This window comes from Chiloscyllium plagiosum, unplaced genomic scaffold (assembly GCF_037043375.1).
Source record: "Chiloscyllium plagiosum isolate Xiang-an unplaced genomic scaffold, Cpla_swu_hap1 HiC_scaffold_2, whole genome shotgun sequence".
In the NCBI taxonomy this organism is placed as follows: domain Eukaryota; kingdom Metazoa; phylum Chordata; class Chondrichthyes; order Orectolobiformes; family Hemiscylliidae; genus Chiloscyllium; species Chiloscyllium plagiosum.
Window position 1 is genome coordinate 5,504,790 of NW_028270140.1, and position 13,625 is coordinate 5,518,414.

At 39.7% G+C, this 13,625-nt stretch overlaps 1 protein-coding gene across 1 annotated transcript in view; it reads right to left on the reverse strand.

Annotated features, from left to right (window-relative positions):
* The window catches only part of pum3 (pumilio RNA-binding family member 3), a 52,430-nt gene that overhangs the window by 36,004 nt on the left and 2,801 nt on the right, over nucleotides 1–13,625 (reverse strand). The window contains exons 2-7 of the mRNA XM_087994392.1: nucleotides 11,986–12,108; nucleotides 6,661–6,858; nucleotides 5,244–5,379; nucleotides 1,706–1,781; nucleotides 853–946; nucleotides 691–757 (exon numbers count right to left, since the gene is read on the reverse strand). Coding sequence (XP_087850518.1) covers nucleotides 691–757; nucleotides 853–946; nucleotides 1,706–1,781; nucleotides 5,244–5,379; nucleotides 6,661–6,858; nucleotides 11,986–12,108 — 694 coding nt within the window. The remainder of the gene's footprint in view (nucleotides 1–690; nucleotides 758–852; nucleotides 947–1,705; nucleotides 1,782–5,243; nucleotides 5,380–6,660; nucleotides 6,859–11,985; nucleotides 12,109–13,625) is intronic.

Here is a 13,625-nt window from a genome sequence, read left to right on the forward strand (position 1 = left end):
CGAGAGAGAGAGCGAGAGAGAGAGCGAGAGAGAGAGCGAGAGAGAGAGCGAGAGAGAGAGCGTGAGAGAGAGCACGCGAGAGAAAAGAGAGGAGCACACCCACACATGCCAAACATCTCTAGTGTAGAAGGACAGATTGTTAATGCATATCAAAAACTTCCAAGTGTTCAGAGTGGCAATATTCTAAAGCAAAATAACGTGATGGAGTTACTTGAAGACTAGAAAGAGGTAGAGGGACAATGACTGAATGTTAAACAATTTGAAATTGAAAACATGAGGCTTCTATGAGTCACTGAAGGGAAACAGTTAAGAACATGAAGTGTGAAGAAAGGAGCAGAGGGCTTGCCCTTAGATAGATGTTTGCTACGTCATGGCCTCCACTCAGGAATGTCCCATGTTCACATGATACAATATCTGAAACTCCATGCTCAACAAGAAAATCACAGGTATAGCACTTACATTCTTTCATTCCACAATGCAGCACATACAAGCCAAGCTCAGCAATCTTGTAATCCTAACCCTATTCCCAAATGAGAGGCAGTTTAGGATTTTAGCCCTGACAAAATTTAAGCCACAAGGATAAAGCTGTCATGAAGAACAATTTAGCAGATGATTTAGTGTGTTATAAATCCAACAAGTTACATAAATACTGTGCATTCCTGCCTTCAGGAATCTAAACGTTCTACTTACCCATACATCAGAATTTTTTTTACAATATGTCTGCCATATTTGGATTTGCTTAAACTAACCAAATGCTCTGTAAATAAAACACAAATCAATGTCAACCAAAAGGAAGCATTTAAACAATATCTTTTCTCAATGTAATGAGCAGCTTACAAAGAATTTAGGTACCTTTCAATTCCTCAAAGACCTCTTGTCTTTGTTTTTCATCTCCAAACTGAACATAACACTGGATAACTCGAGCAGAATCGTGTGCAAAAGCAATCTGGCAAAATGGTAAAATACAATTCACCAGAAATTCAAAATCTGCTGCTTCTTTAACCACAAGGAATTACAGATTCGGTGAGATAAATTCAGGCGACACAATCCCCAGCAACACTTTCAAGAGCATTTTTGTATCAAGTTAATAATCCAATGCTTAAAGACATCTTAGAAATCATGCAACTGGGTTTCCTGTGATCGTACTCACAACAAGTCAAATGACACATTGTTTATAAACAGGAGAATAGCAAGTTGGAGCTGTGCTTAATTTGCCCAAAAGGCAGCAAGGCAGTCTACAAATTAGAATTTAAATGCAATTTGATGACAAGTTTGCCAGATGGAAAACTTCCAATTCCTAGGCAAGGTAATGAAAAACAGCATGAAGTAACTGCCCATCTGTATTTTTAAATTTCAGCATATGCTAGTGTTAAAGCTAAAATGTGATAGATATGCTCAGAATCTGCACAATGCCTCAGGCACCACTTAGAGAAACCTTTTCCTCTTAAAAAGGACAAAATGTTATATAAATGTGAAAAATAGTGTATTATTCTGTTAATGAAGGGGAAGTAAACTTCACTTTTCATCCTAACTGAAAGAAATGAATGATGTGATTCATAGGTTATTGACTGGAACACTCAAAACACCAATTAAAAAAACATTTTCAATATTGGGGCGACATTGAAATTTGAATTGAAGTCACTTTTTACACACGAAATAGACTTAAAACCAAAAGGTTGAAAACAGAAGTTGGAAATAGCCGTACATTTTTAATGTTTCCATGGACCAACTTCTGCAATTCTTTCATCAATTCTGCTCTCTTCTCTTTACTGCACTCTTTCCTGCATTTCGAAAGATACAAATTGTATGAAGTGAGGTTATTCTGTAAACAGTAAATTAACTTTTAAAAAAAAACACTATTTTCTCATTATACTTTATAAACATAGTGCTTTTCTAAAAAAAAAAGTACAATACTTTGACCATGAAGGTGAATCAGCAAGGAATTTGAACATTTGACATGCGCAAATAGCTAACAGCAAGAAAGGGGCATGGTCAAAAACTCAGTACATTCAATGCAATTATTGTTAGCTTAACAAATCACTAAAATAGCTGATGAATGTAGAATTGGCACCCACAGCTGGGCCAATCCAAGAGCTGAAGGAAGAATCCAATTTAAATGATTAATTTGAAGCAGCCTTCTGATATACCCTCGAAAGCAGTAAAACAATAATTGTTTTGAGTATTACAGAAAAAAAAAATATGGTTCAAACCTTTTCATTTGGCACTCATCACAGCACTTCAAGAATATCAAACTTCAAAGGGAACAACAATTTATACTGTGTGAGATGAGGGTGCAGGTTGCATTTACCTGTGGGATAATAGCTACTCCAATCAGATCATAGCTTGTTGCATACTGAGCAAATTCCTGAACGTACCCAACACGTTACTTCCTGTGCTGAAGAGTGCCCAGTACACACCAGATTACTTTGGAATTTAAGGTGTCTCAAAATTCCAGCAACAGGTGAAGTCAGTCACCTGTTGCAACAAGACCAGCACTCGTCACACAGGATGCTGCCCCACAGTCAAACAGTCATTCTGCCTGCTACAAAAATAGGAAATATGTACATATTCAGTCCTGGGGTGATGCCAGGTATGTGGGATACACTTCCTAAATGAATGGCAGATTGTATCAAACAGCATGTCCTTCAGCTGCTCATAATGGGCAGAGTACTGGCCATACAACCAGCCCATTCTTACGAAATTCAGAACATAATGTCCAACCTTTGATATGGAGAACACTTGCTAAACAATTACATTAACAACTGTGGGTGGCACCGTGGCACAGTGGTTAGCACTGCTGCCTCACAGCGCCAGAGACCCGGGTTCAATTCCCGCCTCAGGTGACTGTGTGTGTGTGGTGTTAGCACATTCTCCCTGTGTCTGCGTGGGTTTCCTCCGGGTGCTCCGGTTTCCTCCCACAGTCCAAAGATGTGCAGGTCAGGTGAACTGGCCATGCTAAATTGCCCGTAGTGTTAGATGAAGGGGTAAATGTACGGGTGGGTTGTGCTTCTGCGGGTCGGTTTGGACTTGTTGGGCCGAAGGACCTGTTTTCACACTGTAAGTAATCTAAGTAATTCAAGGGGTTCACAGTGTCACTTCGCTATGTGTGTTGTAAGCTACCCCCCCCCTCCATTTACCTCTCCACTCTGGAGGCTTCCTGCCTCTATTCCTGATGGAGGGCTTTTGCCTGAAACGTCGATTTTCCTGCTCCTTGGATGCTACCTGACCTGCTGTGCTTTTCCAGCACCACTCTGATCTAAACTGTGTGTGTTGTAAGTCACATATTCACTAGCATGACCCTGTCCTTTGCAAACACAGAGTATGCAAATGAATTGCACCTTTTTCACCTGGAGAAAACCTTGAAGGACAACACTGCCTGGTACATTCCCTGTGGCAATGCTTGATGAATCAAACTCAAACTGCCGGGCTGAATTTAAACAAAAGCTTGGCAGTTAATTGTTCCCATTATATTCTCTATGGCAATGCCTCTCTCAATCAGATTCCACCTGCTAACCAATCAGCATTCTGTCCTTTTGAAGTATAATGGCATTCCCTTTGAAATTTGATATTGTGATTCAGTCCTGATGACTGTAAGCCAAAACTTTTCAACATCATGTTTTTTCAGTTTTTTCTCAAGTATTGTACTGTCAATCAACTAGTTAAAATTAATTTCCCAAAACATACAAATACATAAGAAATTTACAATGGAAGCACCTGCCCACAAATGCTAAATATTGACTTTTGTTTTAACAAATACTGTAGGTTAGAACCGGTTTTCATTTACTGATTTTATTGATAGTGGATCACCTCCAACTGAAAATCATGTTACTTCATGGTTTCATAGTAACATTTTTCAATATCTATATCTTTTGTTAAAATACACTTATTTTGGGAGAAACAAGATTAGGAAAGCAATAGTGATAAATTATTCAACAGTTAGGAGAGCAGGCAGGTATTTCTGTAGTGGCACATGATATTCAAGGGTGCTATGTTGCTTTCTTGGTCTCAGAGTCCAGTATGGCACCGATCAACTGCAGACATTCTGAAGCTTGTTAGCTCTATTGGTACCAACGACAAGCAAGCAATCAGGAAACAGACTAATGAATTGGACTTCATAAGGTCATAATCTCTGAATTGCTTTCAATGCCGTGCGTTTCAGCGCACAGAAATAAGAGAATACAGCAGGCGTACAGTTGCTAGAGAAATAGTGCAGGTGAGAGGGTTTTACATTTCTGAAGCATTGGGATTGGTTCTGGGAAAGTGGGACACGCACAGATCAAAGGGTTTGCAGTTAAACAGAGTCAGGATCAAGATTCTTACAGAAAGATTGCTAGTGCTGGGAAAAAAGGGAAGACAAGTAGCAGTAGGATAACAAATAATAGGGTCTGGTGTGAGGATGGAATGAAAGAGAATACAAGAACAATTAAATTGGGTTGTGCACACAAAGACAAAGTATGGTAAAGGAGGTTAGTGAATTCCTGGCAAGAATAGCCTCGTTGGGATATGACGATATGGTGCTAAATGAAACTAGATTCAAAACAGGAAGAGGGCGATCAGGTATCAAATATAGAGGATCCAAATAGATTCTGGACGTGACTGCTGGACTTGCAGGACATCTTATCTATCCATCAGAATAATGCAGTCCCTCCTCTTCTCATAGCCATACATAAGAAATTACATTTAAAACGCCAATCAAAGTAGGCAATTTGATTTAAATGAAATCCATAATAGCTGCTTTTAAGTAACTGTAAGATTTGAGTTGAGTTCGAAGCAATTATTTAATAACCGAGTCTATAAACTTTGGTTCAACCATATTCTATCGATGGCAATCCTAGAATAAAATAACTACATTTCCATTCCCATCACATTTAAACCATACTCAAGGTTGGTATCAGCCAGGAGAATATTGATATTCGAAGATAAAATCACAGCCATTAAGGTAGTGTTAGGCAAAGTCATGGTGCGATACAGGAAATGTATAGATCAGAGAACGGGCTGCAGTTAAAATGATCAAGTTGAAAGTAATTTTCTTGGTGGATTGCAAGCAACCTCGATAGTAAAGTAATAGAAACAAGATCAAGGAAAATAAAGTACCAAGTATTTCAGATAAGACGAGCGCTCAACTTTCTTAAATTGGAGGGAGGCTTTATGGATGATTATTAACAGGAATTAAACTAGAAAATCTAATCATCTGACTTAAGGTGAGTATATATCAAGGTAATAACAAACTTTGTTAAAAGTACCTTCTTACAGTTTCCCATATATGTTTTGAGCGGACAACTAAATCATAATTGGTTTTCTTGTCCAGTTGTCTGTTTTGCTTTAGTTCTTTTTTCTGATTTTTGTAATCACCCCATTTAGGTTTCTTCGCTGTTGTGCCTAAAATACAAAATATTACTAGCTTCACTTCATACCCAACACATAATATCTGGCATATTATACATGAACTTAAAATCAAATATAGACTACTACATAGCGATGTCTGATATATTCAAGAGACCTTTTGCATCATTCAGAAATGGAGGAAAAGCAATAATGTCTGAGCATACATCCCGAGGCATGGAATTAGTTAAAAAAAGTATAATAAAAATTAACAAGGTAAGATTCCTAAAATAATTATAAAATGATTATATTAGATTAGGTTTCTAAAACCTAAGAATAAGCAGATCATTTGGTTACATCTACCTAAAACAAAGATTTTACTGTTGGTAAGCATATACCTAAGGGGCACAACAGCAATATAATTTTCTTTGTTCTCCATTTTCGATGTTCTCCACATCAAGGAGAAGGGAACTGTGTTTACGGCCTTCCAAGCAAGAACTATAACCTCACAGTGAGAGCTAGAGGAATGGTAGATTTGTGTTAATTGAAGTTCTACATGAAAGAATGGTGAAGGCAACATGACTTTTAAAAGAAAAATTGCATTGGACTGGCAGGTTCATTCCTGTACTTGATAAAATGAAATCTTCAAATCTTTGAAGGTGAGTCCAAATAACAGTGCAACAATAATTGTGGTGCACGCAGATGGGTCAAGCTAGCAGTTTAACTGGTACTGCTCTCCTACATTGGAAACAAACACTCAAAAACAACATCGCAATGTCATCCAAGACCAAGAAGCCATGTATAGACAACTATACCGATTGCTCAGCAGCATATAAGTCAGCATGGCACAGCACATAAGATTAATGGCTGTTGTTCCATTATTTATGTGGCAACATTTTTTTCTTCCAATAATTACAAAACATAAAAAGTCTGACAAATTGCATCAGCACTAGTTAAATAAGCAGACGCTTTAGAAACAAATTTGTTGTCAATAATTGGCAAGGTTTTTAAACATTTAAGTATCTGTTCACTCATTTAAATAATTCTTCAACTGTATTTATTGATGAATGTATAAGGGTTTGGAATATTAATCCAAAACAACTTGAAGAAAATATATACATAATTTAAAAGCAATAAGTTACATGTATATTCATATTATATACAAAACAGACAAAGTTTGAAATGACCCAAAATCCAGTCAATGATTTTCATGCATCCGTATTTTATCTACAAATTTTAAAAGATGGATTTGTAAAATTTTCTTAAAAAGATCAGCAATTACTTGCATTTTCATTTGCAAAGGAAAGTTCCACTAAAATAAATAAATCAGCTCCATACCCTCTTTGTTTCCAGAAAACAGTTTCCGTTTTTTTCCAGTCTGCTGCTTTCCCTTGAACTTTGCGGCATATATTTTTCCAGTACCATGTTCCAGCTTTTTGGGATTATTTGTTTCTGTCTCTTTCTCCTTCTTTTGAGTGATGAACTTTGATTTTCCTTTTCCATCTCCACCATTCAATTTTTTCAGAGTTTCAGAACCTACATAACAAAGTAAGTTAGACATATTCTACAGTAAGGAGAAAGTGAGGTCTGCAGATGCTGGAGATCAGAGATGGAAATGTGTTGCTGGAAAAGCGCAGCAAGTCAGGCAGCATCTAGGGAACAGGAGAATCGACGTTTCGGGCATTAGCCCTTCTTCAGGAATGAGGAAAGTTGGTCCAGCAGGCTAAGATAAAAGATAGGGAGGAGGGACTTGGGGGAGGGGCGTCGGAAATGTGATAGGTGGAAAGAGGTCAAGGTGAGGGTCTGACCTATCACCCTCACCTTGACCTCTTTCCACCTATCACATTTCCGACACCCCTCCCCCAAGTCCCTCCTCCCTATCTTTTATCTTAGCCTGCTGGACAAACTTTCCTCATTCCTGAAGGAGGGCTAATGCCCGAAACGTCGATTCTCCTGTTCCCTAGATGCTGCCTGACCTGCTGCGCTTTTCCAGCAACACATTTCCATATTCTACAGTAATAAAACATACAAGTCCCTGGCTTTTAAATGCCTTACAGTTTACACAATGAGTAGCTGTGGCTTGTTTGTATAGAATTTCAAGCAAGTGAAAGACGAGCAAATGTGACAAGAGAAAGCACTAAAGAGATTGCAAGATTACAAAGGGGGAAATGACAGTGTAGTAGTGATATCACTGCACTATAAACCTGGAGAGCCATGTTAATGGTCTGGGACATGGGTTCCAATAGAAACTAGAGGAATTTAAGTTAAATTAATATAAATCCATAATCTAATGGTGATAATGAAATGATCAATTGTTGCAAAATCTCAACTGGTTCACTAATGACCTTTAAGGAAGTAGATTTGTTGCTCTGATCCAGTTTGGCTTAGATGTGATTCCAGACTTTCAAATACCCTCTGAAATAATAAGTCTCTCAGCTCAAAAAGGAATTAGGGATGGACAACAAATGCTCCAATTACCAGCAACATTCACGTCCCATTAACTAAACTAAAAAGGTGCTAGAATTAAAGAATGAGAAGGAGGAGGATGGAGCAGCCACACGTGAAACGTAAAAATCAACATAGACCACTTGGTCAGATTACCATTTGGGTCCTGTGTAGATTTTCTTTTTGAAAAAGTGCACAATTCCGGATTTCAAATGAAACATAACTTGTGAAAAATCAATTGTTAATTTGAAGCTGAGCTTTGATATACATGAACTGTTCTGTACAAATATTTTAATTCAAAAATAATTCCTAATTTCTCTTAAAACATAATGTATTTCGTGATCTGTACAGTTGCAAGCGCAAAGCTTTTGTATTTGTAAAATAGTTACCTGAAAGTTTATCAGAATTTGATTTCATTTCTTAATACAACCTAACATTCGAAGTGGAATTACGTTTAAATATTTTATTATTTTCAAATGCCAAAAATCTCCTTCACAGAAGCCCCACAGTGGGGAAACAGACCATTTGACCCAACAAGTCCACACTGACCCTCTGAAGAGTGACCCACCCAGATCCATTCCCCATTACTCTACATTTACCCCTGACTAATACATCTCACCCACACATCCCTGAACACTATGGGGTAATTTAGCATCGCCAATCCACCTAACCTCCACATCTTTGGACTGGAGGAGGAAATCTGAGGAAACCCACACAGACACGGGGAGAATGTGCAAACTCCACACAGACAGTTGCCAAAGGGCGGAATCAAACCTGGGTCCCTGGTTATGTGAGGCAGCAATGCTAACCACCAAGCCACTGTGCCTACTGAAATCGACTGAAATAACTAAATTGACCTTCGATTGCAACCAAGAATAAAATGAGACAAAATCCATTTCTGCATCTTTGACTAAATAGAGAACACAGATTGGTAACAACTAAACTGGTGAAATTGGCTGAAAGATTAATTTTGTAACTATTTCGCAAATCACATAGAAGAGGCCTATTCTTCACTTGCACTGGAAACATAAATACTTTAGTCTTGGAATTAGTTATTAATAAAAGTACTAAACTTGTATTGTTCTGATTAGTCATGTTATTGAATTAGCAGTACGTGACCCTACTTGCCACTGACCTCAAAGCAAGCCATTCACAGAGTCCTGATCTCTGCAGCACAGCCCTCATAGAATCATTGAATCCCTGCAGTGTGGAAGCAGGCCATTCGGCCCACTGAATCCACACCAACCCTCTGAGGAGCATCCCACCCAGACTCACCCCATCCCTGTAGACCTGTACGTTTCATGGCCAATCCACTTCCCCTGCACATCTTTGGACAGTGGGATGAAACCAGAAAACTTGGAGGAAACCCACACCGACAGTTACCCAAGAGTGGAATCGAACCTGGGTCCCTGTTACTGTGAGGCAGCAGTGCTAATCACTGAGCCACCATGCTGTCCCTGAGTGACTGAAATGTGGTGCAAAGTCGAGGAGACCTCTAGCAGTGATAGCAAACAGGGTAAACAGCCAATCAAATTGAAATATTTCCAAAGACAGCAAAGCAGAAACAGTAAAACAGAACTATGAATCCCTTCACTTTTAATTTAAAATTACAGATAGAGTCATAGAGATGTACAGCATGGAAACAGACCCTTCGGTCCAACCTGTCCATGCCGACCAGATATCCCAACCCAATCTAGTCCCACCTGACAGCACCTGGCCCATATCCCTCCAAACCCTTCCTATTCATATACCCATCCAAATGCCTCTTAAATGTTGTAATTGTACCACCCTTCACCACATCCTCCGGCAGCTCATTCCATACACGTACCACCCTCTGCATGAAAAAGCTGCCCCTTAGGTCTCTTTTATATCTTTCCCCCTTCACCCTAAACCTATGCCCTCTACTTCTGGACTCCCCCCACCCCAGGGAAAAGACATTGCCTATTTATCCTATCCATGTCCTTCATAATTTTGTAAACCTCTATAAGGTCACCCCTCAGCCTCCGACGCTCCAGGGAAAACAGCCCCAGCCTGTTCAGCCTCTCCCTGTAGCTCAGATCCTCCAACCCTGGCAACATCCTTATAAATCTTTTCTGAACCCTTTCAAGTTTCACAACATCTTTCCGATAGGAAGGAGACCAGAATTGCTCACAATATTCCAACAGTGACCTAACCAATGTCCTGCACAGCTGCAACATGACCTCCCAACTCCTGTACTCAATAGTCTGACCAATAAAGGAAAGCATACCAAACACCACCTTCACTATCCTATCTACCTGCGACTCCACTTTCTAGGAGCTATGAACCTGCACTCCAAGGTCTCTTTGTTCAGCAACACTCCCTAGGACCTTACCATTAAGGGTTTGCTAAGATTTGCTTTCCCAAAATGCAGCACCTCGCATTTATCTGAATTAAACTCCTTCTGCCACTTCTCAGCCCATTGGCCCATCTGGTCCAGATCCTGTTGTAATCTGAGGTAACCCTCTTCGCTGTCCATTACACCTCCAATTTTGGTGTCATCTGCAAACTTACTAACTGTACCTTTTATGCTCACATCCAAATCATTTTTGTAAATGACAAAAAATAGAGGGCCCAACACCGATCCTTGTGGCACTCCATTGGTCACAGGCCTCCAGTCTGAAAAACAACCCTCCACCACCACCCTCTGTCTTCTACCTTTGAGCCAGTTCAGTATCCAAATGGCTTGATCTCCCTTTATTCCATGAGATCTAACCTTGCTAACCAGTCTCCCATGGGGAACCTTGTCGAACGCCTTACTGAAGTCCATATAGATCACATCTACTGCTCAGCCCTCATCAATCTTCCTTGTTACTTCTTCAAAAAACTCAATCAAGTTTGTGAGACATGATTTCCCATGCACAAAGCCATGTTGACTATCCCTAATCAGTCCTTGCCTTTCCAAATACATATACATCCTGTCCCTCAGGATTCCCTCCAACAACTTGCCCATCACAGAGGTCTGGCTCACTGGTCTATAGTTCCCTGGCTTGTCCTTACCACCCTTCTTAAACAGTGGCACCACATTTGCCAACCTCCAGGTCTTCCGGCACCTCACCTGTGACTATCAATGATACAAATTTCTCAGCAAGAGGCCCAGCAATCACGTCTCTAGCTTCCCACAGAGTTCTCGGGTACACCTGATCAGGTCCTGGGGATTTATTCATTTTTAACCGTTTCAAGACATCCAGCACTTCCTCCTCTGTAATATGGACATTTTGCAAGATGTTACCATCTATTTCCCCACAGTCTATATCTTCCATATCCTTTTCCACAGTAAATACTGATGCAAAATATTCATTTAGTATCTCCCCCATTTTCTGTGGCTCCACACAAAGGCCGCCTTGCTGATGTTTGAGGGGCCCTATTCTCTCCCTAGTTACCCTTTTGTCCTTAATATATTAGTAAAAACCCTTTGGATTCTCCTTAATTGCAAAATATATTGTCTTCACTACCACAACCTAAAAACAGGTTTGTAAACCTTATTTTAAACATTTGAAATTTCATTGGAATGAAAACAAAACAGACCAAAAGGATTATTTACTTTGCGTGATTTTAGCAGCTCAGTGGTTAGGGCTTGTACTGAACTAATTGGGAGAGTTAAAAAAAAATTGCAACCTAAAAATGAGACAGCAGGAAGCGATGAGCGGAAATGCAGGCGTGATGCATTTTAATATACCAGTTCATCACCCACTTCATTGTTTAAAGAAATAGACCACACAGACCGAAAAGGATGGAGATTGTTTGTGGCATTGGTTATGCTAATGAAGGCAACGGAGTTTGTGGAAGCAACATTTTTGGTTTGTGAAAGCGAGTTGTGGAGATGATGAGCACTGGTAAAAAAAAATTAAAGATTTTAGAATTGGAATTGAGATAGTTAATTAAAAGGGGAACGAAACAATACTGAGCTTTAGAAATAGCTATTAGACTCTTGTCTATGCCAACAGAATCAACACATCTATTGTCTCTGCCTGTAAACTTTGTCAAGTCAAACACCTTTACTTTAGTAGCAGTGAATACAACCACCTGAACTACACTCATAAGAAAATCTCCACACTCTGTGCAGCGAGCTCAATTTCGAGACAAGCGCATAAACTGACCCCATTATATATGTCAAAAGGCAGGAGGAAGGAAACTTGAATTACATTTCAGGTTTAAAACTAGTGGAAGGTTGTTATATTCCAGAGATCAAGGTCTTACCTGATGATTTGTTTTTATTTTCACTGAACTTTTTAAATTTGCCCTTTCCGCGTGGTGCATTTTTCTCTTTCCCAGATGATTTTTTACCTTTAACAACCATGTTCACACACCAGCTGAAGAAACCTACAAGAAATAGAACAGTCGCATCTATGATCCATCACATGAAATGGCAGTGCTTTGCAATGACACTTACGACGTTTTATAAAAGCATGGAATTTGAGCAGAGGCATAAACTACATAAAGATATTACATTTCATGTCTTCAATAGAGACAACTGAAAACTTAGCATTTGACCTCAGAGAGATTACTTGTTCCAAATTACTTTTTATATGACATCAAAGTTAAGACTTTGCCAATAAAAGGAATTAAATCACTTAAACCAAATTTCTAGATCGCTGTTTCTTGAAGTTTGAAAGAAAGAATGACAAACAGGTAATCCGATCACACTTCTATCCCTTCAACTACAAACATGTGCTTCTTTGATCTGAATGCCTCTGAAAGTAAACTGTTGAGCTCTTAATAAAAAAAAACGTAAGTGAAACAAATGCATTTCAAAAAGAATTTCAAATTCATTGCTTAGCTAAGTTAACCAATTTAGATCAGATCTAAATGCTGCAGTGCTGTCACAGACAGTTGTGAATGGTGGTGGACAGCTTACTGAGGAGGAACCTCCACAAACAGCCCACCCTCAATCATGGGGAGCCCAGCACATCAGTGTAGTAGACAAGGCTGACTCATCTACAACAGTCTTCAGCCAGGAGTGTCAAGTGGACAATCCATCTCAGCATCAAAATAAGATGGTTGAGATTGGAAGAGGCCAGGCATCTCAGCTCTAGGACATCACTACAGGAGTCCCTCAGTGTACTTTCTGAGGGCCAACCGTCATCAGCTTTCTCAATGACTTTCCTTCCATCATAAAGTCAGAAGTGGGAATGTTCACTGATGAAAGCACCATGCGCAATAACTGAGAAACTGAGGCAGTCCATGCCCAAATGCAACAAGACCTTGACAATAGCCAGGTTTGAGATGACAAATGACATACATACCACACAAGTACCAATCAATGGCAATCCCCAACAAGACATTTCATAGCATCATCATTCAGTGAATCACCTATTATCAACATCTTGGTGGTTATTACTGACCAGTAACTGAATTAAACTAGCCAAATAAATACAATGAGTACAAGAGCAGGTTGGAAATTAGCAACCCTGGAGCTTGTCTCTCTTCTCCTGACACACCAAAGCCTGTCTACAATCTACAAGGCACAAGTCAGGAGTGTGAATGAATACTCCCCACTTATCTGGATGGGTACAGCTCCAACACTCGAGTATAGATAAAGGTGCCTGCTTGATTGAGATCAGTGCCACAAACATTTGTTCCCTCCACTATCAATGTACAGGAGCAGCAGTGCTTTCTAGCTAGAAGGTGCACTGGAGAATTTCACCAAAGGCTCCCCAAGCAGCACTCTCCAAGTCCACAGCTACTTTCATCAGAAAGGCAAGAGCATCAGATACATGGGAACACCACCACCTTCAAGTTCCTTGTCAAGCCACTCAGGATGCTGACTTGGAAATGTATCACCGACACTGGGTCAACACTGAGAATTCCCTCCCCAAGGGAGATTGTGGGTCTGCCCA